The sequence below is a fragment of the Cardiocondyla obscurior genome, linkage group LG01 (assembly GCF_019399895.1).
Source record: "Cardiocondyla obscurior isolate alpha-2009 linkage group LG01, Cobs3.1, whole genome shotgun sequence".
In the NCBI taxonomy this organism is placed as follows: domain Eukaryota; kingdom Metazoa; phylum Arthropoda; class Insecta; order Hymenoptera; family Formicidae; genus Cardiocondyla; species Cardiocondyla obscurior.
The window spans coordinates 2,977,781-3,005,772 of NC_091864.1; the positions used below are offsets into that span (position 1 = coordinate 2,977,781).

A 27,992-nucleotide genomic window follows, 5' to 3' on the forward strand; every position below is an offset into this window, starting at 1 on the left:
GAGCGAAACTCGAGAAGAGAAGGACGAAAAGGCAGCGGAGCAATCGGTGAGAAAAAGATGACGATAATAATAAAAGGGGAGAAACCAGCGTGGAATAGATAAAGGACGGGGGAGGGAAGAGGGAGACGGGAAGATAGAGACGGAGGAATAAAAGCAGTGATGTAGACGAGTCTCGGAAGGGCTCTTTTGCATTTTAAATATTCAAGCGAACGCAAAAAAGAAATTTTTTTAATACGTCACGTATTAACTACTTAGTTTAATTCTAGTTGCGTTTTATATATTTTATTTCTTTAATTTAAATTACAACAATTAAATGAGAAGGAAAAATAAAAAAGGAAACGGGAAGGTTGATAACGTAGCGGAGTTTTTCTCGTTTGGCGGATAAATGAATATGTCGGGGAATCTTCCCGGCCAGAGGAATCGCCGTGATAACGCGCGTTGTACCCTTGACAATGGCAGCTTTCCGACGCTAAGGCGCCCAGGGCTGCTTTTCCGCGCGCCATCCCGTACATTACGCGTGCGTGGTGTTGGCGTAACGATCTCGCGTGTGCGCGAAAGGGAAAGGGGGTCGGCGCGAACCGGAGGAAAGGAGAAAAGGGCGAGAAGGTGGCGGCGGTAGGGGGCGGCGGGAGAGGGCGACAGTCTCGCTCGGGCGAAGGGTGTTGCGGGCAGGGGGCAACAGATGTCCTTCCGCATGACGCACGCGGAGCGGTCGTTTCTCGCGGAGTAGTCTCGCGTTACTGGTGGTGTCGTCGCGGAACTCGTGGAAGCGCCCGGCCGCGTCTCCGCGTAGGATCGTAGATCGTGCGAAGGACTTTCCGCCAGACGGGACGCAGGTAAGGTTCCGATTTATCTCGGGGGAGGTTATCTCTTTCCCTTCGGAGAAAAGGGAGGCTTCGCGCCCATCCCTCGATCTAAACGGCGACGAAAAAGCGCGTCTTCTTCGAAATGCATTTTTGCACGTCCGCGAAGCGAGGGCGATCGAAAGGTGTATCGCCCCCCGGGCATTCCCGCGCCTAAAACGAGGTATATTTAGCCATCGGTTGTACGGCTCGATTATTTATCGCCGCTGGACGCCGCCGTTTCGCGAGCGGCGCCGTTCCCAACCCATCGATTCCGCGTATCTAAATTAACGATGTATCGCCGACGTCGCTCGTGCGGAAAGCGGCGGTAAAACATAAGTTCGATAACACCATTCCCAGGTGATTCGTGTGTTCAGCAGTCGGCGACGTTCTCTCCTCCCTCCTCCTCCTCCCCCTTTAGTGGGAGAACGTAATATCTTGATAACGTCGGCGGTGCTTGGGAATCTATTTAAAAGTATGTTCTCGCGAGTACCTCCGTTGATCCGTTGTCAATTATCGGATATTTACTTACTATCTCTCTCGTTTTTTTTTTTTTTATTTTCAGCCGCTCGTCCCGAACATGGTTGCGTGAAATGTCGCCGGACGTGGCCTCCCGAAGGGCATTATCTGGTTAGCGCGCGATGTGCGAGGTATCGAAGGGCCAGCGCAGGACGTTCCGCGACCAGGATCCGCCGCGAATATGCAACAAGAGCGCGGAGAACCTGCTGCGGGACGAGCTCGAGTTTTCGCGCTCGACCCCGAGCTCGCCGACGACCCTCCAGCGTGCCGCCAGCCTCGAGAAGTGCTTCAGCGAGCCCGAGTTCTTCCAGAAGCAGCGCGAGCTGCTCTCGAAGCACGAGCAGCGGACGAGGGAGAAGGACGGCGAGGGAAGCGTCACCCCCGGATCCGGCGCGGACGACGACTCCGGAAGCGCAGCCGACGTCGCGAGCACCGAGGACCTCCCGAAGGAGCTCTTTGCCAAAGTGCCTTCCCCTTGCGAACAGGCAAGCGAGGTACGTGCGGCCTTTCTCTCAACACTAATATTAAATCAAGTAGGCCAATCTTTGCTTCTAATTTGAAAAAGGAAAAAAAAAAAATAAAGGCTAATCGACTTAATTACTTCCGAAAGAGTTAAATAATGAACACCGATCGCTTTCGTTTAGAAATATTTAAGGCGCGAGGCTCGAATATTATTCGAAGCTAAATGAGTTTATGCCGTGTTGTAGAAAATCATCGGGATAATCGGATCGCACACGCTATACTTGGGCATTTGCCAGTTTTGCAATTTAGTCCAGCTCAGAAATATCAGCCCGCTAATTTAAGGAACAATGTGGAGCATCGATTGGCTTTACGTTTCTTCTTTGCTTTCTTGATTCTTCAATTAACGTCCCCCCGGTGAGGGAAACATACGTCGGAAAATGGTCAGAGATAAAGCTAAATATATCACGTTTATCCAAGGATAAACATCATACGGCGTTTAAAACCGTTCTACATCTCGAGCGTAATCTATTTTTAAAGAGATCCGATCGCGCGGCGTTTCTTTTCGCGATTTCTCCGGGCTCGCGATTGCCCCAACGGCTTTACACCACTTTGCGTATTTCCTCTTGAGCATTCAATGCTTTTTATGGCTCGTTTAACCTGTTTCTCTTTTTTTCTCCCTTCTTTTTTTCATTCGCGCGCAGAAAAATTAGCGTTATCGATTAACGCCGGTGTATCACTGGAACATGACCGCCGTTCGCGTTTTTTGCACGTGCGGCGGCAAAAGTCGCAGATAAATCTCGACTGGACGTGAGTCACGAGTGAGGTTTTTCGGGGCGAGAACCGGGGAAAGAACGCGCCCGCCGAGTTTTCAGGATAAAGAACGAGTTTTCGGGAGAGAAATCTCGCTCGCTCGATGCCGACGCGTAGTGCTCGGGACCGACGTCTGCGATCCGGCATCCGGTCCGGTCGCAACGGTACCTCCGAAGCAGACAGGTGCACTATCGACCCGCGAGAATCTCGTCGCAGCGAAGTGTCGGAAGAAGCGTCTCTCGCCGAAGAAACCGCGAAGTCGCTCGCGCAGAATATTCGGGCCTCTTGCCGGTGAAATCCCGCGACAAGTTTCTTTTCGCGACCGATAGTTATTAAAGTATCGCTACTTGTGAAAATCTTTTTTTTTTTTTTTTAAGTATTCAAACGTTTACATGTTGGACAAATTTAGATATCCGTCTGCGACGTGTCGTGCTAATTAGCGTACGTTAAATTAGCACCGAATTATACATATTAATAGGATACGCTTTTTTTTTGTTTTTTTTTTTTTAATTTATTGGCGAAGATTACACAGGATCTAGTCGGTAATACCGCTCGTTGGAAGCTGCGTAATAACTCGTTTCTTTATTTATGCCAATGGAGAATATACATGCGCGCGGCGATAAAGTTGCGTAAATAGATTCGAAACCGGCATTTATACCACTTGATACGCATACGCCTGCTATCCTTGAAAGGCTTAAGAAACTCGGTATCGTTTTATGGCTCCTTCACTTTCTAGACTCTCATCATTTTTATCATACGCCGCCAGCCGTACGAAATCAATTCGCTCAGTTTGAGTAACGAAATACGTCCTTCGTCATCGAGCAAAGCTCGTAAAGTCATGGGTGTCGAATTAGGTAATAAGTGCTCGTGTACGTTGGCAGGTTTCTTGATTTCGGTAACGTCGGCGAGAACCGGGTGTAAACAGATTGAATTTTTATCGCAGCCAAACATAAATTTTAACGCAAGATAGAAATTCGTGGAGGTTCTTTTATTTTATTTTATTTTATTTTTTTCCTCGTTCCGTGTTAACGTTTCGCAAAAGAGATATTACAAAAACTCTGCCACACGTGTGCAGTTTTACAAATTATTTAGAAATCACAGACGATTTTCCGCTTTTAAGTTCGTTGATGCGCCGAGGACTATTCCCAGATTTTACTTTGAGGAAACAGGTGAGAACGTAGCCGGCTGCGGATGACGGACCGTGTCGTTTCTTAAATTCCCAGAACTGTCGTATTAGAGACGGTAAAGGTGAGGTGATTGCGGTCGCATTGTGAGACTCCGTGATGAATTATGTTCGGGTCTGGAGGCAGGACGGGGTCCCCGTGGCAGGTTCTTTTCCATCGCTTTTGTGCGGAATTCGTATTAAGGAGCGTTCACAGAAACCGAGTTGTATCACACGTTCGTAACACGTAGCAATAAAATAAAAAGGCAAAAGTTCTTTTTCTATTAAAAATTTTTTACGACTCTTATCTTGGTGCTCTTTCTCTGATTTTTTTTTTCTCTCTCTCTTATATTTCGATAATTTCGCATTTTTCAGATAATAGCGCAAATGTCTCTTGCTCCTCGCTACGAAGTTGCCGAGTCGTTAAACGATAGCCGTTGCACATATTATAATCACTCTCGCAACATAACGCGAGTGATAAGTCAGGTGATAAATCAGAAAAACTAGTTCGGTGGGAACTAGTTCGTCCGCACAATTTATTTATCCCGCTTTTGTTGCTTTCGTGCGTGTGCACATTTTTTTTCGGGAAGTGGCGGCGGGGAAATAAATATCCGAGGAACACACGGAGGGGAAAAAAGGTTTGAAGATCGCGTCACGATTTTCCGCGATGTCGTAAGAGACGAGCACGTGCTCCCGCGAGTAAGACGAATCCGAGATTTAGCTGGAAATTTGCTCGAAATACACCGGTTACATGGTGCACGGGGGTCAATGACCAGCGGCAGGCGATATTGACGAGGAAGCTGCTATTTCGGGGGACGGGGATTAATTGCCGAGGCGAGGAGAGGCAGCTCTGGGAACGTCACTGATAAATATTCAATCGATCCTTCACGAAATTATCACTGCGCCTAGATTGCTCGCTAATAACCCACTCAAGTCACTCGATCGAGAGTCAGCGACCGCCGGGACGGATCTCGGATGTCCGTTCGCTTCGAATTTACGATCTACCGATTCGTCCGCGTTGACGTTTCAACAATTTCTCAAGCCATCGACTTTCTTCAACGAGACATTTTCTTTTTTTTTTTTTCCTTTTTTTTCTTTTTGTAAATTCCACCTCCTTCCCCGTTTATTTATTTCAAAACGTCCCACGAGGTTTAATCAAGCGTACTCTTAATTAAATGTAAAAGTAGGAAAATTAGTCGCCAATATTTGCGAGGTAATAAAATACAGGTGTTAAATTATTGAATTTTTTTTCCACCTGTTTTTCGTAGCTAACGCACGTCTTGCGCAACGTATCTACGTTATACAAACACGTCGCGCCACATCTGTTACGTATTACGTGCTGTTGCATAAAAGATAATGGTATCGAGACGTCGCGGTGCGTTGCATTCGCGGAGCTGCCCGGCGCAGATCATTGACCAGTCCAGATGCCGGGCAGCATCCCCGCGGTGCCGTCCGCGAGTTTTTTTTTTCGGTATGAATGCAGCTTGTTGAGGTCGGCCGGTGCGCGTGGTCGGTGCCAGCGCGTGTAGCCTCGTCAGTCCGATGTTTACGCTCGTGCTTTAAACATTTTTCGCCGCGTGCTCCGTCTTCGAGAAACCGCGCGATTTCGCCGTCCGTGCCTCGTCCTTTTGTTCGAGGAGCGGCCCGGCAGCGGTTTAGACTTTTATCCACGTCTGCAAAAGTGCACTGCGGCGAAAGAGGAGCAGCTTTGCAGCTTCGCGATAATACGTACGGGCCCCGTTTTTTTTCGACGATTCTTTGAGGCAGTTTAAGACGCCGATTCCGTGCGCAATTTAATTGCTCGTATTTACGAACTGGTTTGGATGGTACGAAACAAGGATATATGACAGAGGTAAAAAATATTTACGTGCTACGAGAGAAAAAGAGAGAGAGAGAGAGAGAGAGATCTTGTTATCACGCTGCGTAGTTGTAAAAGATTATAGGTGTTCTTATCACGCGAGGAATTTCGAGATTTGGATGTTGCCTACTTATGGTTATTTATTGAGCGACGATAGTGAATCGTTAACGATAATAAGTGCGGTGCGCAGTATCGCGACCTCAGAATTTCATTTTCCTCTGCGCCGCTCACGTCCGTACGATGCATGTAATTGCAGTTTAATAGGATGTAAAAATAATCAAGCCGCGGATCGCTGGGGCGAGAGACGACAAGCGTAACGATTGCGTAACGCTGCGAGAGAAAAAATTACGGCGCACGGGGGAAGGAAAAACATAGCCGACGATTTATGATGGTGATACAAATTTTTTTTATACTTAACTTTAATAACCGATTTTAATTAACTAATCGCCGTTTCGAATGTAATCTCGATGCCGCGACGAGTTACCGAATTATCATCACGTATGACGACATATTGTCACGGCGCTTTCGAATTCTCGTTATTGGCAATGTAAACAGTCCTCGAGCTCGTTACACTTGTCAAATAATTAACGTGAGATAACGCTTATCGATGCCCACACGCGCCGTTTCGCGGTTGTACAAAGTTTGGACAGACATTCCAGTCAACGAAATCGCGAATCGGAATAAAATAAATTAAAAAAAAAAATAAAAAAAAAAATTTTTTAACAACAAAAAAACAAATCAAATTAATGTAATATAAATTTTTTATAAATCTCTGCGTACGCCGTCGAAGAATCCGGCACCCCGCTCCGCGCAGATTTCGCAGCTAATCGGTAATAGATAATAGATAACAGGTGTCGTCGCGAACTGGGGGACAAGAGTCACCGTCTCGCGTGTTTTTCGAACGGCAACGGGCGGGCGACGGGCTCCCGGTCTTGCGGTATTAATTAACTGGAAACTGGTTGCGCGCCGTGCTGGGAAACTAGTTTCCGTACGGTAGATACGCATTCTTTATACAGGGTGTGAAATCATTTCCGTCGCCGTGATCTCTGACGCGGGTAAGACGGCCGGCGCCCGACGATTTTCCATTAAATCGCCGATGGGGAAGGCCAATAACGCCTAATAGAGCGTTTCCTTCGACGTAGGAGGTAATTAAACGCAAAAGCCACCGCGAAGGCGAAGCCCGGACGGAGAATCTCGAGGGTACATTCTGTCGCGAGTCGAGTGCAGTCGACCGTGGATTGTTCCGCGAATGGCCCCTCTGGCCCTTGAAAACGCGTGATTACCCAGTTCTTGGGCTGAGCGAGCCGCAAATCCGCGGCGCTCTTTCCCTCTCTTTTTCTTTCGCGGAAATTGCACCCGCTATTGTTCCGCCGCGCTTTAACGGCGACCGCCCTGAAGAAATCGAGCACTTTTTTTTTTTCCTTTTTTTTCCCTTATTACGCCAGTTCTCGACCCGCGTGCTACAGAACCGCGAAAGTAGGGTTGACTTCCCTTCAGCTTCCCGTCACGTCGCTTTCCGAAGCTCGACAAGGTGTACGACGAGGTCGCGGAATTTACAAGGGGAAACCTGGTCGCTATTTCATTAACGTTAGGCTATCTATAACACGTAACTGCAGACCTGGGCAATCTCGTCCGCGATCGCGGGACGTTTATTAAAGTGAAAGATCGCCGCCAATGGCAATCACCGCGCGTGTATGATGCTGTTTTACTTTCTAACGATCTGATACATTGTGTCGATACGTGCCACTGGCCAGACGGGTATATCGCTCTGTTCTTTAATTATCTTTCCCTCGCGGCGGCATTGACAGTTTGAATTATCGCGGCAGATAAAAAGATTCGACAGAAAAGGAAAAAAAAAAAAGAATTAAAAAAAAAAAAGCTTAAATTCTATTTTAATGATGGATCGAGTTAATCTTCTTACACACACGCCGCGAATGTTTCCTTCGTTACTGAAACGTGTAATGTATGCGTTTATCTGTTCGCCGTGTGGAGAGAAATCATCGCCGTCGTCTCAGTCATTACCGTCGCCGCCGATTATTGTATTAATAACGTTTGCAAACGTGACTCATCTCAATTAAAGTAAGCGCCGCCGCTCGCTATGATCTACGGCGGAGGACCGCTTTCTAAAGACGGTCACACCGTACTATCAAGCGGAATCGATTAAATCGCGCGTTCGCGTGTGCACGCCCGTGAAGAGAAGATGACGGAGACGGTAAGTGTCTCGGGGCAGATCGTAATCGCGTAATTCCGCGGACGGCGGTTTCTACGTGAAAGCCGCCGAGATTTTGCGGAATTTTGCGCGACGTCGGCTCGGTTAATTTCCGGCGGGAGGGACAAGGAAAAAAAAAAAAAAAAAGAAAAAGAACGAAGAAGAAAAAATTAAGACGCTCGACGTAAATCAAATGAAAGCGCGACGTTAATTGTAGGTTTAATTAGACCGAGGGGAGGCGACCGGGATGCGACGTAAGAAAGTTTCGCCTCGAATGTCGGCGTGCGGTGCCGATCCGCGCGAGTCGCAGATTTATCGACAGCCTCGACATGCCCAGCGAAACGTTTAAATATAATGTTAATCCCGCGGTGAACGCTTTATCGCCGCCGCTTATCGGCTTCATAACGCGCAAAAATCCGCTCCGTATCCGCGCGCGCCGCGGCACTTCCCGGACGAGGAGCAGATGCAACGCCAGGCCGTCTCCCTTTTCCTTTCTTTCTCTCTCCTCCTTTCTCTCTAACGATAGAATGTTGCGGGCGATCCTGTTGGACCAGTACTTTTTGTTTTACATAATCCACCACGGAGAAACTTGGCTGGCACCAGGGATCGCGTTCGCCAGGTGTTCGCTTCCGATCCGTACGCGCTCGCGGACCTGTTTCGTTTGATGCAGGGCACAGCGACGCGAACTGACAAGCATATTTTTTATCGGTATAAAAAAATCTCGAAGCTCGACGTTATTGAAAAAATTTAATTAAACGCCGAAAGAAATTTTACACCCTTACGTCTTGGTGAATTAAATTAAATTGTTAAATTTCCGTCGACGTTGATTATGACTTTGGGTCGATCGAAGAATCGAATGACGTTCGTTCGGCGGATCGCGGAAAGAGCTTTCGAAGCAGGTAGTCGGTATCGGTAGGAAGAAAAGTTTATTCTTTAATTCTACGATCGCAACCGCGTATCTCGTGCGTATGTCATAGTCCAGTGATGGATTCATTACATCACGGAAGAGAGACAACGTACTGATTTCACGGACACTAGGCGAAGTACGGCTGTAATTTGACCGCATTTTAATGACTTTGTTTCTGCCACACTGATAGGTGCCTCGCTCCCGCAATAACCGTGAATTAACACTTTTCCACGGCAGCGCCCGTCTATTATTTGTCTCTCATACACGTAAGAAACGTGATCGCGGTAGTTTCGTGTAGTGCGCATCCGAAAAGAAACGCCGTTTCGATTAATAATCTATACGCGGAGAGTATTTATGATGCTTGACGAAATAATAAAAATTAGGGTAACATTTACGAATTTAATTAAATGACTTAAGCGAGAGAATAAATTAGCATCGCGGAAAAATAACGACAATTAAATTTCTATATATATACATTTTTTTTTAATATAAATACTTAAAAACGTGAGACGAAATAAAATAATTAATGCAAAGAAAAAAGATTTTAATTAACAAGAATTGAACAAACGTCGGTACAGAATATTTGCACAACCGAGCCTTGGAAATTCTTTCGGAAACAACTTTAATCATTGTACAACACGTAATAAGGCGAGAACTGCTGTTCCGTTGAAGGAAGTGAGAGTGTCGTACCGAGGTGCATTTCGCTATTGTCTATTCGCGACATTTAGCGAAGACAGTGGCGAAGGACGTTCCACGTTCGTCTTCTAGCGTTTTACTTTCTAACGATAGCGCACTTTGGGACGTTGCCTTCGCCGACAGGAACTTGACGGCGCGTGAACGCGACGGAAAGCGGCGTTTAAGGCTAAGAATTTGTTCTGTGCGAGAGCGACAAAGTTATATCTTTAGATTTTTAGTTTATTTAACATCGCGTGTAACTGCGGCTTTTTTTTCCTTTTTTTTTCTTTCCTTCTTCTTCTTTTTTATATCTCGAACTTTCTAATTCTAAAGCCGGTAAAAAGTATGCTACTTTGTCTGACGAGGCCATCGCAAAAAGTTTCACGAAAAGAAGGCGCTTCTTTCACTTGCATGATTGTCAATTCCGCCACTTCGTTTCGTAGGGCAGAGAGCCAAGCGGTTCCGTTTTCTTCGACGTCGATCGAAGATATAGAAATTCGCGGTGCTGACGATAGCGCGCCGCCGTCTCTCATTGTCTTTTCGCGCGACACCCGGAGGCGAGAGGACGTGCACGCGTTCGGTTTCGCTTTTCCTGGTTCTCAGGGAACCGAGGAAACAAAGCTGCAGGCGCCGCCGGCGCGCGGACGCTCGCTTTCTAAACGATCGAACGGCAACGCACGCGGAACAAGCGTGCACGTACGCACGTTTAATCGACCAAAGAACCGCCCCGAAGAGAGAAACCTTCCTAATCACAACACTCGTCACTCCGTAAACTCTGCTAATTTGTACGTTACGTTGCCGCGTAACAATGCGTTTATCCTGGGCATGCCGGAAAAGGGAATTGAAATCGAACAGGTTGAATAAGAAATCGGGTCGGTGCATTTTTAATCCAAGTTTTGTCGCGCGTTTCTATTTTGACGACTTGCGTTCGTTTAGCTCGCATTATTTAAGTCTGAATTAATTTATTAATATTTATCGATTCATTAATTTAGTTTATCTATTAATCATTTTAATAATACTAATTTGGATATGTTTTATTTTTTTTTTTTCTTTTTGTAGCTAGATATACGGAATTTCTTTTTTTTTTTTAATGTTTAGAGTATCGTGCAATTATTCTTTAATTGCTAGTCGTGTATAAATTATACTCGTCGTGCGCAACATTCTACATCGCAATTGATAGTTCGCAATTAACGCCCTCGGACTTTCATCGATACTTAGGCACGTTGTGCATCTGGACGCGCAGACGGGATAAATGACGTAGATAAGATATGCAGTAGCGCATGTCTAATTTCTAAAATGCCATAAATTATGGAGTCACGTAAGGGAAAGGCGCCGTGAATTATAAGGCGACAGAAAATCCTGCTGTTCAATGCTACGCTGAAAAACATCTTGCAGCTTTTCGATTGGTCTCGATCTCTCGTAGCGATTCGCTCCGCGTTTCCACCGTGGAAACGTGAAAAATATTCTAAAATATGCGATACAAGCCTTACCGAATTTTCGATAAACTTTTTCTTTTTTTTTTTTTTTTTTTTTTTTTTAATTCCGGAATACCTTCAACCTCAATTCGCAGGTCAAATATTCTAAAACTCGGAGACTTTGCCCCGGTTATAGGTTTTTAATTATTTAATTATTTATTCTAGAACAGATATTGACACATACTTATAGAAATTTTTTAGGGTGAAGAACATAATTTTTAATTAAAATAAAAAAAATATTTAGCATCCACAAGTGCAGTTAGTTGAGGGAGGTTTAACCGAGTTTTCGAATCGCGCGAATTATCGACGTCTTAATGCAACCGTTATTTGTTACCGCGGCCAAGTTGATGCACCGCAACTTTTCAATTAGCCGCAGTTCCTAACTCTCGTGGTTTCCCGATTGATTTACTTTGACCGGGTCCCAGCTAACGCTTCGCGTCGCGAGGTGTAACCGATTTTCCGGCAAACTTTGGCACTCGGTCGACTCGGCTTTACGTTCGCGGAAACGTAATACACTTTATAATGGAACACTATTTTTTTTTTATTATTTTTTTTCTTCTTCCTTTCACCTATATAAAATTCATGAAGAAAACTATCATTTTGCTATTCGCGCCGCGTTTATCTCGTTTATCGTAGCAAATTTTATTTCCTCTGACATGAATTTTTGAAGCAAAACAGCTGCTCCGTTTCTCCGCTTATTTCTTCTAGCGTGAAAATTATTTTTTCACGCGGTGCGTAACTCTACGATGCATTGTAACGTTCGCAAGACCCCGCGATGATTACTAATGACTTGGTGTCGGCGGTAAAAAAAAAAAGTAATAATAATAAAAAACGTTTCACGAATCGGCGCGTTCAAATGACTTGGTGATCAGTTGCCGATTACGAGAGAGTGAAAGTATATGGCCGATGGTACAGGTGCTTTCGATGGGAAGCACGTTTTCACGGCATGAGATTCAGTCTCTCGCACGATCCCGATCCCGGCGGACATCGATCGCGTCCTTCTTTTTCCCTCCGGTTTGTTCACGTACCGTTTACTCTGCTCGATTTTTGCCTGCGCTCGTGAAGCAAAATTATTCGCAATTCCCCGCGCTATCGATAATCACGCGACAACGATCTAAGCTCGTTAAAAGAACCGATTCTCTGATTTGTTGCTCGTGTGCTATCTGTTACGGTGCCGCGAGTCACAAGTGCGCTCGATGTGTGCACACTTTGCGTATCGTGAGTGTGAAAAGGTGATAGCTCCCTGCGGGAAGGAAAGGTAACGCTGTCGGAATTTTTTTTCCCGAGAAAATACAGGAATACTTACATTTTAATCTTTTTTTTATATATAAAAAAAATGTTTTAATTTAATTAAATTATTTTTTTCTTTTTTATTTATATATACATATATATATATATATATATATTTTCCCCGAGAAAATACAGGAATACTTACATTTTAATCTTTTTTTTTATATATAAAAAAAATGTTTTAATTTAATTTTATTACTTTTTTCTTTTTTATTTATATATATATATATATATTTTTTTTTACTATTACTTATTGTTAGAATGATAAAAGGAACGCACCTTTATCGTCGGGAAAAAAATGTGGAAGATATCGGTCCGGATTCCATTAGATAAATAGCGTTTGATAGCACTGAAATGGATCGAGCGAAATCACGGCCGCGATCGAGGTATCTGGATCGATATCTAAACGCGCCGCAATTACCGGATTTGTCAATCACCTTTTAAAAGCTAAGATAATCGCGGCGGATTACGAGAAGGCTGCTCCCACCCCGTTCCCACGTCCGTGAACCTTGACATCATAGAAACTGCAGGACTACCGGCTGCACCGCCTTTCTGGCCGCTGGCATTCCGTTGCGAGAATTCGGACCAAAAAAAATATCGCATTACGTTCGAAAAGAAGGAAGACTTCCCTCGTCTCTTCCGGGAGATCTTTAACTTTCGTCGCGGCATTTTTGCCTCTCGCCTGACGTAAACTTTTCTTTCCCTTTTTAATTTCTCCCCTCGTCCGCTACGTAAACAATTTAAAATTACGCGGCTTCGCAGCCGACGGTGAATTGTTGTTAAATATTCTATTTTTACGAGACCTCGGGCACTTTTGAAGCGGTGATCCTTGTGTTAAATACGCAAAGAGCTCTCCTTGAGAAAGTACTATTATCCGCGCGACTCATAAAAATAGAGAAGCAGGCCGGTATTAGCCGTCGCGGCATCAAGTACGGCGATCTGTTCCTTTTTTTTTTATTTTTATTTTTTTTTTTTTACCCTTTGATAGAATCCTCCGTGAATGTCAGCGGATTCACGGCCGTTGCTGCCGTAGGAGATGCGTGGATAGCGTTAGAGGTACCCGTTACAACGCACCCACGGGGTCGCGCGTGTTCGCCGGCCCGTCCTTTTACTCCACGCGCATCGCGCTCCGGCCTGATCTCGACTCTCGACTTCTCGGCGCGGCGGGTGTCAGTCAGTTCGCGTCGCTCGAGCGCGCGGGTTGTTGTTCGCAAGCCCAGAGTGTGAGAGCCCGTGTAGCGACACGTAACGACGCAACACGCACGGCCGAGATAAGAGTAAAAGTAACGAGGTGGTTCTTTTTTTGTGTTTTTTTTCTCCTTCGCTCTGCTCGCGGATATTCGTAACGACCGCACGGAAGAGGGAAAGACCTTTGACAACCCGTTGAACGATCCATCTAACACGCCAGGTATTAATTTTTGTATCGCTATGTCTTTCCGCGTCGGAAACGATCCCGGCCCGTAGGCGAAGCTGGGCCGCGTGTAAGTCCCGTCGCTCTCGAAAGCCACGTGCCAGTCGAGGGATTTTTAGAACGCAAAGGACCACCGCTCCGCTGGCGTAAGCTCATACGGCAAACCGCTATTCCCCCTAGGAAGGTATCGAGATTGCAATTGCTCACGAGAACTTGGAAAGTTATTTAAAGACCCGCCTCGCGGGTGAGGTCGAGAAGGCGTTTAAAGGCCGCCGAGAGTCGGCGGAAATATTTTACGAATCCGAAAAAAAAAAACTGAAAATTCTGGGGGAGGAGTTTGATTCGCCGAGAGGGTGTAAATCGCGCGGAAAGTCTCTGACTTTCAGTTTACGTGCCGCGAATATTTGGAATACGTGTTCTTCGCGTCAACCGCACGACGTACATTCCGATCGTTTGATCGCGGCATATGTGCGACATATGCTTCCGTTCTCGCACGTCAATGTCGCGTAACGCGCGGGCTCGGGCATAGTTTCTCGCAGCTCGTACCAGCGAAATTAATCGAGAAGGTCGTTACATTAGGTGGCTTTTCGTTAAGTCCTTGGTGGAACGTTCGCTGCTTGTTCGACGAAGCGAGCGGAGCAAGACCCGATGCGCCGTCAAGCATCCACGATCGATCGACCCTGCCGATAAAACGAAGGTACACCCAACCTACGTAGGACCTTCGTTGTATTTTTGACGAGGCGAGAAAGCGAGAAACGTCACTTCAACGTCGATCCCGTACGCAAATCCTTGAAACGCGCGCTCGTTTGAAGCGCTTCGCTGACGCGTGCAATTTTTAATCTCTCTAACGAGAAGACCGGCGTGGAAGAAAAAAAAAAAAAAAAAAAATAATAATAAATAACAGCCGGCCTATTTCCTAAATAGTTTAAGGTACACAAAAAAAACTGTGGCACTTTAAATTCCAAAGGTTCGCTCCGGATTTTAACGGTTAACACGGTTTGCAGTTTGCTCGCTCATCTCTATCAAATTGTATGCGAATAACTCGCGCACTCGAGCAAGGTATCCTCTCGTTGCCGAGATTGAAAGAAGATACGAAAGATTTATCTATATATATTTTTTTTCTTTTTTTTTTTACACGAGAATGACCCGCTGGGAGAGTGCGTTGCGAAACAGATGGGCGTGCTCGTCGTTGATCAATCCTGATTATTATATTAGATCTCTACGGTGCCGGGCAAGCTGTGCTTAATCGGCCATTCGATGATTATCGTCATTAGGACAAGTCCCTCGTTCGAACGGCGCGATATCCCGTCGTCAAGTGTCGAGGTTAAAATTTGCGACGCTTCACAGAGATCCACCGTGAACGCTCTTCACCGCCGTGTATCAATCGCGAAATCTTTATCCATTTATCGTCTATTTCATCGGGACTTTGAACGCGCGGCGGCGTCTATCTCTGAACAGCCCCGTGTTTCAGATAAATTAAATTCAAAGCCGCGAGTTACTTCGTGCCGATCGTTGTGTACGTTAAAGCGAACAAGCTCGTTATAAATTGGAACGTACTAACGTACGACGAGAGGTAGCCGATGTTAAACATTGTACGAAACGTTAATTGGAAGGAGATTAATTTAATGACCGGCTACACCTCTCCCGTCAATCGAAGACGTAATTATCGTGGATGTTACCGGGCGTCTAACGTGTCCTCCACGTTGACTCTTTCGCAACCTGCGCGAGTTTGTGCGAGCAGCTGGACGGGTTCTAGTTGTAAATTATTAGGAGGAACCGCCTGGAAGAGCTGCTGCGAGAAAGCACAGACCCGATTCCATCCTTACGCAGCGGCCAAGTCTCGCGGAATTGCCGTTCATTACGTCAAATCGTTTGTCGGCGCGATGCACGCGAGATGAGGAGATCAGACGCTGAGCCGCGCCCACCGCGAACGAGATTGTCGTCGGAAATCGATCGCTCGTCCTGAAACGAAACTGACACTTCGGCGACTCGGCAAGCGGTAATTTTTTTTTTTTTCTTTTTTTCTGAAAGAGGTGATTATGCCCGCGTCAACGCGCGCAGGTCTCGTGTATTAGAGACAGGAAAGGTGAAAGATCTAATTAGCGTGGGTGTGAAAGACATAAATTACGGACTCCGTAGTCTTATTTACGAGACTTTGTCGTTTATTTTTATTTTTTTATTATTTTTTATTTATATTTTATATATTTTTTATTTTTATAAAAATGATTGTATTCTTTTTCGTACATTTTAAATGTTAATTTAAAATAAAATGCTTAGGTGACAGGATTTTAAATAAATATTGAAATTTATTTTGCGATCTAAGGTTTGATTTTTATTTTAATCTTTTTTTTTTATCGAGTATTTGAGAGTAATATATAAATTATAGGGTTATATATTTAAATACTCATTGAAGGGTGTAAATGTCGTGACCAAATACATTTTCTCGATCCGTCTATCTAGCTCCTCTGCTCGTTGATGCTTCAGTGGCCGGAGAAAATCGAAAGTAGAGGGAATTCTCGGTGAAATAATCAGGATATTCATGGGCTATCCGCCACGTCGTAAAGTTTACGTTGTTAAGTACGGCAGCGTGGAAGGGACTTTAGACTAGAAATTATAAATCACTCCGTCACGACCGCTGGGTTACACGTTGTCGTGCCAATTTCCAGAGCTACGAGACACGGACCGTAAAAACAAGCCGTTTCGATTATTGTAGATTACATAAACGAAAAGCGAAATTTACGGCTTCTTTTGAAACGTTCTCGTTCTTCAAATTGGGAATTTTAGTGAATCTCGACGGGGCAATAAACTCGAAGTGAGATTACTAAACTTGGTCATCGAATATCTCTATCACTGATAGTTTTTTTTTTTTTTTTTTATTTTACGTAAAATATAGTGCACTTGGAAAATTGATGGGGAAATAAAATTCGTTTTACGTGCTGAAATTTCAGCTTCCATTCGCGTGTTCTTAGCCGAGCGAATGCGCTACGAGCTAGTCTCAATTCGCACAGCGACTTAACCGAAAGCGTGGAGCATTTCTGCTTACGTTTATATTTCCGCGAGGTGAAATAAAAACATTTATGAGCGGAGGTATCTCTCGAAGCGGTCTGTTAATGAAAACTAGGTGCCTTTCTAGGGATGATAAACGGATATTCTCGCGCACCTCGGGCTTCCTCGAGCCCTCGTGAGCGAACCGGCGAGAAATAAATGGCGGCAATTATCGCTTCGCGTCGAAGAGAAAATACCGAGCTTTTATGCGCCGCGTGTTCGAGCGTTAAACCGACCGTTTCGGGGACAGCTTCGATAAAACGTAGGTGAGAGGCCACGAGGACCTCCGCGCCGGAGGCGCCGAGACAATCCTCGCGAAAAGTGTTACTTTCAGTAAACCGATGCCTCGAGCTTTCCTTCCAGCGCTCGCGATAATCGCTTCTAAACGCGGAGAAAATTCGCTTGAACTTCAAACGCTTGGGTGGAATTATTACGACCGCGTTCGTGCCGGCTGTATGCAAATGCACCTTTCTTCGGCTCATTGTTACACGCGGCTTTACGACGTTACTCATTAAGCGAAACGAGTCGATGCGTCGTTACGATGGAACCGCAGTAGGTACGATTCCGTGCGTATTACAGACAAATAATCCTTCGCGTAAAAATAGAAAGAATTAAAAAAGAAAAAAAACACGTACCGTCTGACGTTGTTACACGACACGAGGGACTGTCAGGTTTCTCACATTCATTAACGAGGCTCTCCTCCTCTTTTCAAAATTGTTTTAATAATCAAGTCCGCCGGTTTACCGCAAAGGGCCCGTTGCCCTCCGACAATTCGGTCAGCTGGCTCTCCGTGCTTTTTATTTTATTTTACTTTCCCTTTTTTTTTTTTCTCCCCTCCCTCCAGGACGCGAATGCGAGTAGATTGAGTAACCATCGCCGACAATTGTCGTTCCCTCCCGTGCCGTGCGAGAAATATTAATACCCTCCACTTCCTTCCGGGGAACACCCGGCGCGGGGGACTGGGGGAGGGTCCCTCCCTTCGACGCTCGTACCAAATCCGGGGACTTGTTTCACGTGGCCGCGCGTAAACACGCACGATTTAAACAACGCCGGTCGCAAGCCCAGGCCCGAGGGTGGAAACCTAAACTCCAAACCGCGGTGCGGTTGAGCGCGTGCGAGAGGATACAATTAGCGGTTGTACGTACGCTGACAGGCAGATATGGCGACGGCAGCTAGGGAACGTGACTTTAGCGTCGTGCGCGTCGAGTTTCACATGTAACGTATGTATATACCGCGCCGGCCGGATTGCCGAAGACTGATTTATCCCCGTTCTTTCATCCCCTGCCTCTGCCTAGAGTTACGTAGAATTACGTACGCCTAGCCGCTGTCGCCGTAGAAAACGCCATTTCTGCCCTTCGGTGCACGTGCGTATCCGTATGTACGATGAACATCGCGCGCCGCGGCTAGTTACATACAATAGTCGGTGGATGGATGCCCCGCGAAATTGCTTACGGTCTATATACGGTGGTAAGACGGTTCGGTTTCGTTTCAGCGGCAAGGAGAAACGTCGAACTGTGTGCAAATCAACGGCGCCGCGCCGGGCCGATTTTCCTCGATTCTCTCAAGACTGACTTAATGCCTTCTTTTTTTTTTTCTTTTCTTTTCCTCACGTGTCTCCGCATCTAAATGCCTTCGTTAAGATTCCTTCGCCCGGCAGCTTTCCCAGATTAAAACCGATGTCTTTCATAGAGTCGTTCGTCGCGATGATGCGCGAGGAACCATCTATCACGGTAATTGCCTCGCGAGTAAATATCGTTAAATAGTCGCGTTGCGTATAAACGAATTAGCCTTTTTAGAAATTAGTACGAATGTTCAAAGGTAAGGGCAGTTTAGAAACCTCGTTTACGAATGTAACGTGAATGCGAGGTAGCGATATTGAGTTATTATTTTCAACACGTCGCAGAAGATTGCGGCGAATACGAGCTCTGTAAGTGCTCGTTAATGTAATATTATTTTATTTTATTTTTAACTTGCGGTTTTTAAAGAAGCGCTATCGGTGGCCGAAATCAAGGGCGGAAACTGTTAGCGATAACTACAGCCCTTCATGCACGCCATGGGGCATTCGGGGCATCATCGTAAATTGACGTACAAGCTTTCATTTATCAGGCAGAAGACTCGTACGATGTATATTTTTTTTCCCTTTTTTTTCGGTCCCGATAATTATCGTTTTCCATAACCAGTTATGCGAAATCGAGAGTACTTCCGAGTACCACGCATAAATTTCGCGTCAACAGGTTTTTATTTGTATTGGAGCTAAAGAAACCTTAGAAGATTGCATTTAATGATGCGTAAAACTAATATTAGCCTGGCAATATTTTTCTTTCGTAAATTTTTTTTTTCTTTTTTTTTCTAATATTTAAGAAACTGACTTTTCCGCGATTCTGTCATTTATTGTGTTAACCGGTCAAGAGAGATTTTCTCCATTATTCTTTTCATACCGCAAGGCACGCACGAAGCACGAAAGAATTATTCTCGTGTGGATAACGGAAACAAATTACGCGTTTAGGGATTAGAACGGCTTTCTCAGGATTGTGATCTCGCGTAATATCGTAAGAGAGATAACTAATTTCATGCCATTAGCATACCGCTTGATGGTTGACTTTAGAGCGATTAGCGTGCGTTTCCCATGCGTAATACCTCGATTTTTCGTCATGTTTATACATTCTCACAGCAGCGATTATACGATAGATGACCGCTTCAGCGTCGCTGAACGCCGCCGTGCACGCCGGATGGAAAACCGCCGCAATTACGAGTCATCATCTCTCAGATGCCAACCGGAAGCGGTTGGTTTTATCCGATTTTACACGAGCCCCGTGCAAAACGCGAGGCGTTTCGCAAAATTCTGACAGTCCGGGATCGCGATTCTGATCGAACGTTTGACGTTGCGGCCAAATGAGAGCGACGTGTCTCATTGTTAGCGAAATCATCGATGACGATGGCGGCAAGAAGTCGGAACGCCGATCGCGAAATCGGGCCTCGTTCTGCCGCGAAAAATCGAGTTATTAGCAACGCAAACGTGGCTCTTTAATATGAGCGATTCAATGCAGATTAATTAAAAGAAAAATTTATAATTAGGAGCGAGGTAGAACAAAGTACAAGTGGATCATTGTATCATTCCTCTTGCCGTTTTTTCTAACTGTAATCATAAATCGCCGTTAATCAAGCTTTGCGTATGTGTTTCAGGTGATTACTAACGGTTTCAAGTGCGACTCGGACGACGTCGACGGTTTGACAAACGGTGAGTCACTCGAATTGTAACGCTGTCTCTTCTTTCTCTCTCTTTCTTTTTTTTTTTATCTTCCTCCTCATTCGTTCCTTCGTAAAGAGCCGCAATCAACGATGACGACCACACGGAATTAGATTCATTCAATGCAGTCGGCGGTGCCTTAGTTTCATTGACGAAATTCCACTGCATAAAGAAATCGTCGGTGAGACAATTCAAGACTGCACGAACGTTCTCTGATTCTTTATTTTTTTTTTCTTCTTTCTTTTTTTTTTCTTCTTTATTTTACCTCGAGTGTTGCAGTACGTATAGATAAATGTTGTTCGGATATTCTCGTGAAACCGGTGCTTCTAAAAGTCTTGACGAGATCACGCACGTCGAAGGAGCACGCAGTTTCATTTAAGAGCGAAACCGTCGTGACGCTCGCGCACTACTCATTACCGGTCTAATTAGAACATAATGTTCGAGACGTTTCGCGCACTCGGTAGAAATTCACGGCTTCGGTTTTTACAACTCCGGCTGTAATTTACAGCCGCGGTTTTCACCTCGTAAATCAAGCGCGCCTCGTATCGGCGTTTTCATTACCTCTCACACGACACAAGTGCATCTAATTAGCGCCACGTTCATTACGCCTTTATAAAAACCGCAAGTGCTTTTTCCACGATAATCGCGCGATTCGGGTTACGGAGACTCTCGCGGACACGCCCGAAAAAAAAATAAAAAAAGAAGTCAAACGGTTTTAAAACAAAACAAAAATAAAATTAAATAAATTAATTCATTTCACTTATCGGACGAATGGACGACAGTCTCGCTGATGTGAGACGGCCTCTCGGGATGCTGCGAGAGCGCGTTTATCTCGGTGACGTAACACGTCGTCCTCGAGGCTTTCGTCGGCCCTGACTTTGCCCTTTCGCTCGCTATCATTCCGGACGAATGCGAGGCGTACGCGCGTGTGTCCGCAACGACGATGATCGCGGCCGCATTTTCTCACGCTACTTCAGCTGCTCCTCCTTGCCGGTGCAATGATCTCCCTTCCGTGGTCCGCACATCTGCCTGAAAAATTATGTTCCCGGACTTGCAGCGCGCGCCTCATTCCCTCCTCACATTCGTTTCACGACCCGTTAATTCCGCCGCATCATCTTTCGGCCGGGACACTCCTTCCCCCTCCCCCCCTTCCTCTCCACGGGCTCCGCCCGAGATTAATCCCCCTTCGGACACACTTCGGAAGTTTGAATAATCGCGAGCGTTCGTATAATTTTCTTATCTCGGCGGCGCGCATCGGCCGAGCCTCGATTAATTATCGAATAGCACAGCCTCTCATAAATAACTTTACGCGGAAGCTGCGGCGGCTGCTTCGCGGGTATACGTTTTAACGAACTGCCGCGGAGATACCTTTTTTTATTATTTACTTCACGATAGACTTGTCTCGTCGGATATTTTCTTACGCGGTTCTCCGTTCGCGCCGTTCATTCGTCAGTTTTATTATTTTTTTTTTTTTTACGAATGATCGCCGCGTTAATTTCGTGATCCACGTCGATCGCGTTGATTAGTAGCGCTTTTATTCCAGGCTGGTTTTCCTTCTTGCGGGATCTTGCTTTATTTAATTGCGTGTGGCGCGCGGATAAAGCGTTAGATAAGCAGCGCAGTGAAAGCGGGAAGGAGGAAGAAACCGAGAGATGATACAACGGAATCGCGAGGGGGAGGGGAGGGGAGGGCCTTGTATCGCGCCGCGGATTATTAGAGCATTATGTCATCTTTGATTTAATCCGCGGGTCGAACCTCTGCCACGTAATGCAAAGGCGATCGAAAGTGCCGCCGTCGGCTTTGCGGGTCTGATAATCTTTCCGCGCCGGGATTCAAGGATAGCCGCAATCAACGTTGCGGTACGCGCGATACGCAGACAGTTTCGTAATTAGATTTTAATTGTTAATGAATAATTAGGGATTATACCGTAACCGTGATTACGGACTTAATTGTTACGACTTCGATCACCGCGCGATTTCTCCCGGGCGCACAGAAACTTCGGAATCTACGATCAAACGAGCCCACTCGCTTTTTTTTCTTTTCTTTTTCTTTTTTTTTCTTTCTTTTTTTCTTTCTTTCTTTTTTTTTCAATTAATGATTTATTTTTCTTTTTTTTTTCTCCCGAGCGGCGATGCGCGCCAAAAATTTGTGCAGCTTCTCTTGGATACCGTTTCGTATCTTCGCGTTCTCGAAATTCGTATTCTCGTAATCGCCCGCTGTCGGATCGCCGGCATTGAAAGTGAGAGTGCGTAGTTTTTGCTTGCCGAGAGATCGAGGAAAGTGTCGTCGCGGAGGATATTTCGCGGCCGTAAACTTTCGATTTGTATCTCGCGTACGCTTGTCATTATCTCGCGCGCGTACGTTCGCCGGCGTCTACGCGGGATGAGGAGACTTGTCCGCGAGACTGTAAAACACGCTTCGCTCCGCGGGCGATTAACGGGCGTCGCGCCTCGTCGGACGTCCCGGGCGCGAAATTCACTTTCCGCTCGTAAAATCCAACAATCCGAATCCGTCCTGCGACGACGAGGCTCGCCCACGTCGTGAGATCATCACTGACGGCCTGACACGGCCTTTAGATCGTCGAAGAAAATAAAACTCGCAAACTAAGAAAGCTTCCCGGAATCTCCTTTCTTAAAAAAAAAAAAAAAAAAGAGAGAACTTTATTACTTATCGTAAAACAATGCAATTTCCTGGTGACGTTCCGTCTTTACTCGACATTGCTTTCCGACTCTAAATTATAGCGCATTTACCAAAAAAAGAAAATAAAAAAAAAATAAAAAAATTGTAATCAAGGGAAATTTTTAGTTTTAAGAGAACGCGGATTTTTTTGTAGGCCTGGTACTTCCGATTCTATTAAATGTTAGGCCAACTTGCGTAGCGAACTGTTGTAAAATCGAACCCGGGACCTGTGATATTTTCCATATAAGGTTGTCGATGCGCGACGCGTAAGTAGATGATCGTGTAACGGGCTTCCTATTGTCATGCACAACGTCATCCCTCCGTGAATCACGCTCCGGTGAATTTAAACTGAACGATGATTCGATGAAGATACGCGAATATCTGGCGGAATCGAAGTCCCGTAAATAGGAAATGCCTATTGCCATTTGCGCTCGAATAAAATAAAATAAAAATAAAAAAATAAAAAAGAAAAAAAGAGAATACTCTCCGCTCTTCGTTGTCGGCGATTACATGGGCTCGTATCTAATTGTTAAGCTCGAATACTCTTATCTTGTTACTTCAAGCTTATCCACGTTAATGATGCGTTGCATTGTGTGTGCGTTGGCTTATCTTGCGCTTTTAAAAAAATTCGGATCAACGTACCGCCGGCGAGTCAATGACTTTGCGAGGGAATAAACAGAACGGATGCATTCGAGTGTGAACAACCGAATAAGAAATATCTTACTTGACAGTTTTTGTGTTTTTTCTTTTTTTTATAAAAGAAGCACATTCCATGCCGCGCACGTAATAATTTTATTAAATTTATTCTTCTACCCAGTCACCGTTAAAATTATGAATCCGATTTGTTAATATCGAGTAACATTAAACGCCGCGGAATAACGAAGTTAGTTGATTTTATTTTATTTAGACAGTCTGTAGTGTGCGGGTGGATTTTCAGGTCATTCAATTAAATATCGTGACCTCTTCCTAATGAGACCTGTCACCGGATTTCCATCAAATCGCGTATGCAGTACGCCGCGATGCACGCGAACGAAACGTTCGCTTACTTTCGCGACCTCGTTTCGCGGCTCGATCGAATATTTTATCGGACAGCTCGAAATAAATTTGCCCATTTTTACATTTCGCGTTGACGTAATCCGAATAGCAGAAAATTGGTTTCAAAACATCAATCCAAGTATTATGTTCGATTATGTCAAGTTTTTCTTTTTTTTTTCTTTTTTCAATTTGGCCGATTTCATTTATCTAGGCGAGCGGAAATGACACGTTATATTAATAGAATCCGCGGTATCTTGAATAAACGATGATAAGCAAACGGATGACAAATGTATTCGGCGTACTATCGACGTTCATCCGCTGTATTGAGGCTAGAAACGAATTTCCTAAGCACCGACGTCGAAGAAAATCACGACACGAAACATCCGACGGCAAACGGATTCTCGCGGCCTGAAGCTGCAATTTCGACACCGTACGATTTTTATCTGAAAGCGCGTTGCGTCCTCGCCGAAGGCAAAGGGAACGGAAGTAGAACGAACACGCGAGATGAGCATCACAGCAAATGTCCTCGTAATTACATTTTCACTTCTTTTCTTATGATTTCATTTTTTTTTTTTTTTTTCTTGGATTTGTTCCGATCATGGATCTATCAACTCGTTTCGATCGGAACGGAAACGTTGTTTGTTTCACCTTGAGCCGTAGTTCTTCCATTTGCGCGGGTGTCTTATCCAATTAACTCTACTATATCCGCGAAGCCTTATAAGAATATATAGAACTTTAACTCTTTGATACGTCTACGCGTACCGAGGATTTCAGTCGCGATATCATGACGATGTGCGAGCAGGTCAATTCAGTGAAAGCAAGAATAGCGTCGTTGGAAGGTGATTGTTTACTAAAAAAACCGCATTGATTTATTAATTTTAGAAGTGGCCACGTGCACCGGTTGTTACTGTTTATTTATAAAAGAAAAGAGCTAACGGTATCACTTTGGTCAGTCTATCAAGCAACCTCGACTGGAAATACTTTTATATCCCTTTCAATTTGTTGAAACGTTAAAAAAAATTAAATTTGTAACGTGACTTTTAATTAATTATAAATTATTATTTTTTTACTTAATTTTTTTTTTAGGAAAAAAAATGGCACCGGTTCTGGGCGTACCACCGCCACCACCGGCTCCTCACATGGGACCAGACGGCTTGATCTTGCCGAGGAAACCATATAACCCTTGCCTTACCTCCACTAATCACAAAGACCTTCACAGGGAGTTACTTTTCAACCAAAAAATGTAAGTAAAAGTATCAAAGTTTGTTGCGTTTGATTAATAACGTTCGAAGGAAATTAAATTAGAAATTAGAAACTTTAACTAAAAACGCTTCCTTCTCTGTGAGATTTATTCGCGATGTTTTATAAATTCCCCCTCTCTCTTGTTCTCTCTTTTTTTACTTCTCGTTCTTATTCTGAAGATTTTTAATATATGTTTCTATCGCAGAAACTAGAAACTCAAACTAAAAACACTTAATCTTGCCGTTTCTTTTATATAAAAATTAATTACAAGGATATGTTTTAAATTCTCTTTATTAAGGATTTTTTTTCTTTTTTTTTTCTTAATAAATTTTTCTCTTAATGAATTCATTACCTAAAGTTTCTCTGAATGTTTTTGTAATTTCATTAATTCCTCGACGGTGAATAATTCTCTACAGCGGCAGGGTTTTGCGTAGGCAATCTCTTTTATTCGGCCTGTGGCAAGATTGAAATTTTGAATGAAAAATTTTCTCAAAATATCTTACCGCTGGCTTGGCCAGGAAATTTAAAATCAATTAATAATATTAATTAATATTACGAGAGAAAGAGAGAGAGAGAGGGAGAAAGAAAGAGATACCATTGCGATGAAATCAGAAAGCCGGTTAGCCAGGTGTAAAACTTCCTGATGAAAGCTGGCACTGCGGACTTATTTTTATTGCGAGCCCGAGCGTGATCGAGTGAGTTTTTTGTCCTGTGAAATACTATTTTTCGCGCTATTATGTATGCTTACTTTCGATCGCGGTCAATCAAGATAGACTCGAATACGTTTCCACGTTAATTTTTCCTTGTTTACGTCTAATCGGTACGCGACCGTGCTCGAGACACACCTACAATTCTTCACGCTCCGATGGAATTAAACGGTTTACGCTTGCCGACTTTTACCTTGGCACGTAATTCACGCCAATTCGCACGCGTAGCATTTTTTTTTTTACACTCGAGACAACGTAATCTTACAACGCGATCCTGAAAAAATCAACGTGGGGATCATTGTCATTGTTATATAATTATATTATTTCTCTATCTAATCTAGTTCTTAATATCTAATATATTTCTGTTTTTTTTGCAGTGGCAAGAACGTTTTGAACCAAAAGAGCGAGCTGCAACGTGCCCTGGAGAAACAAAGGGAAGCTGCATCGAGAAGGGAGGCTGAAAGAAATCGTGAAGAAAGTTACAAGGACGATCCCAGAACCGCCTTGCAAAGGGCGATCGAGCAGAGAGCAAGACACATTCAACTCACGGTAATCCGAAGTTACGCTTAGTCAGCTGATATTTTCCCTTTAAAATATTCTATCCTGACGTTTCGCGTCTTGAAATCAGAACTATTACATTCTCAAATCTTCGAAAAAAAAATTATGTATACGCTGTGCCTATAGTATTATACAAATATGATTGTTTTTTTTTCAGCAAGAGCAGTCACGGGCGACGACGGAACCGAGCAATCTTTTAATAACGGCGAGAGCGAAGTTAAGGCCCTGCACCGAGTCCCAATGAAGCCAGTGAAGTTCGAAGGTTGCGTAAATCGCGAAGCAATGTCGCGCCCGGGTGAAGAGAATGATCCCACCTGGATGGCTCGTAATTTCATCCTTGAGCGCCTTTATCGATTGCAATCAGTGTACATAACGCATAGCCCGATAAAATTTCCTTAACCCGAGGATTATTACCGGTGTCATTTGGCGCATCGGGTGGCGTGTATCCGTAGCAGGCATTTTGAGTCTTAACTGGCGTTAAGATAACGCGATGAAATGTGTAACGAGCGTGTATTTGATCGCTATCGCGAACGAGGGAACGATCTGATTCTCGGATCTATCTCGAGGAGTTTCTCGCGTACATTTAGTATACCGCCACGCAATACGCTATAAAATTATTCCCAAACAACACGAAGGACCGAGCGACGTGCCTCGCAGTTTAAGACTTTACGACAAGGTACCGTAAATTATATGGCGTTGTTTGTGTAGTGCTCAAGGGATCAAAGCAGCGCGCGAGTGATTATTGTAAAATTTGCACTGCGAATCGGGTCTCTCGGTGTACAATACAATCAGCAATCAACCATGTGTCTTCGTTTAAGGATAGATCAACGTGTGCCGATCGTGCTTAGTACGTCGATGCGATAACGTTATATTATACGGCAATTATCGTAAATGCGATAATTCAGTTATATTGTATGTGCAGATGTCGACTTGAGTGTAATAATCGACGTATTTTTTCTTACGAAGATGGTCATTTTGTCGCGATGGCATCGGCAGCGTGATAACACAATAGAACACACACAGATCGACAATAGATAGTAGCGGTAGACGACGAGATAACGAAAGAATTTGTCCGTGGACATTTGTCGGTTACTTGAACGAGAAACCGTCTCTACTACGAGCCTTTAATCTTAATCGATATGTCACGTTCTCTTTAATTAAATATTGGGAAATATTCAAAGTCATGTCGCAAGAATTACTGACGGCGAATATTTACCAAGGATCACTCTCACGCCTTTGGACAAATTCTTTTCGTCCCCTTTCCCTTTTCTCTCGAAAATCACGACGGTGTTTCCTGCGATTTTTTACGCGATTTCGGGCACGTAGAAAGAGTGTATTTTGTACGAAGCTTAGATCGTTGACGGTGGCACTACTTCGTCCCTTAATAATATATCACGAAATAGATATTTGGATAATAAACGATATAAAAAAGTGATTATGCGACTTATCGCCTGGAAGTTTCTTGTTGCGGTGGCTTCTGGCACCGCGAATCAGTGCAGCTATAACGACGGATATTCCGTTCGACACTTGGCATTTTCCAGGTGATCTCGCGCAAATTGATGAGGAAGTTATATTATTATGATTACATAGAAGTGCTGCCACTAAATGTAAAAGTAGTTTCCGCTAGGAGAAGAGAGACGAGTAAGTCAGGACTCCGCGGGACCATGTGTTCTTATACGGCAGTAAAAGAAATCCAACGTCTGCCTTGCATAGTAACAATTATTATTAATCGTATTTAAGTATGGAATCGACGTTAATATTAAGTATATTTCGTATCTCATTATGTTTGTCAAAGTCCTGCGATAGATGTGCTGCAGGTGAAAAATAATGTAAACGATTCAGTTTGTTACAACTTTAAT

General features: G+C 44.4%; 1 protein-coding gene across 2 annotated transcripts; it reads left to right on the plus strand.

Moving 5' to 3' along the window:
• The first annotated feature begins 680 nt into the window (after nucleotides 1-680).
• LOC139102122 (uncharacterized) lies at nucleotides 681-27,991 on the plus strand. Of its 2 annotated transcripts, none has more exons than XM_070655823.1 (6): nucleotides 681-1,317; nucleotides 1,408-1,855; nucleotides 19,849-19,903; nucleotides 24,713-24,869; nucleotides 25,953-26,124; nucleotides 26,291-27,991. In XM_070655823.1, the coding sequence occupies exons 2-6, from the start codon at nucleotides 1,484-1,486 to the stop codon at nucleotides 26,375-26,377; spliced, it is 843 nt and encodes a 280-aa protein (XP_070511924.1). In that variant the 5' UTR covers nucleotides 681-1,317; nucleotides 1,408-1,483; the 3' UTR covers nucleotides 26,378-27,991. The 2 variants fall into 2 exon arrangements, with proteins under 2 accessions (XP_070511924.1, XP_070511915.1); XM_070655814.1 differs by having other exon boundaries at nucleotides 681-836.
• The last annotated feature ends 1 nt before the right edge of the window (nucleotide 27,992 follows it).

Coding starts and splice junctions, on each gene's coding strand:
- LOC139102122 (XM_070655823.1), top strand. CDS start 1,484: ATGTGCGAGGTATCGAAGGGCCAGCGCAGGACGTTCCGCGACCAGGAT. Junction 1,856..19,848: donor CTTGCGAACAGGCAAGCGAG/GTACGTGCGGCC, acceptor TATGTGTTTCAG/GTGATTACTAACGGTTTCAA. Junction 24,870..25,952: donor TTACTTTTCAACCAAAAAAT/GTAAGTAAAAGT, acceptor TTTTTTTTGCAG/TGGCAAGAACGTTTTGAACC.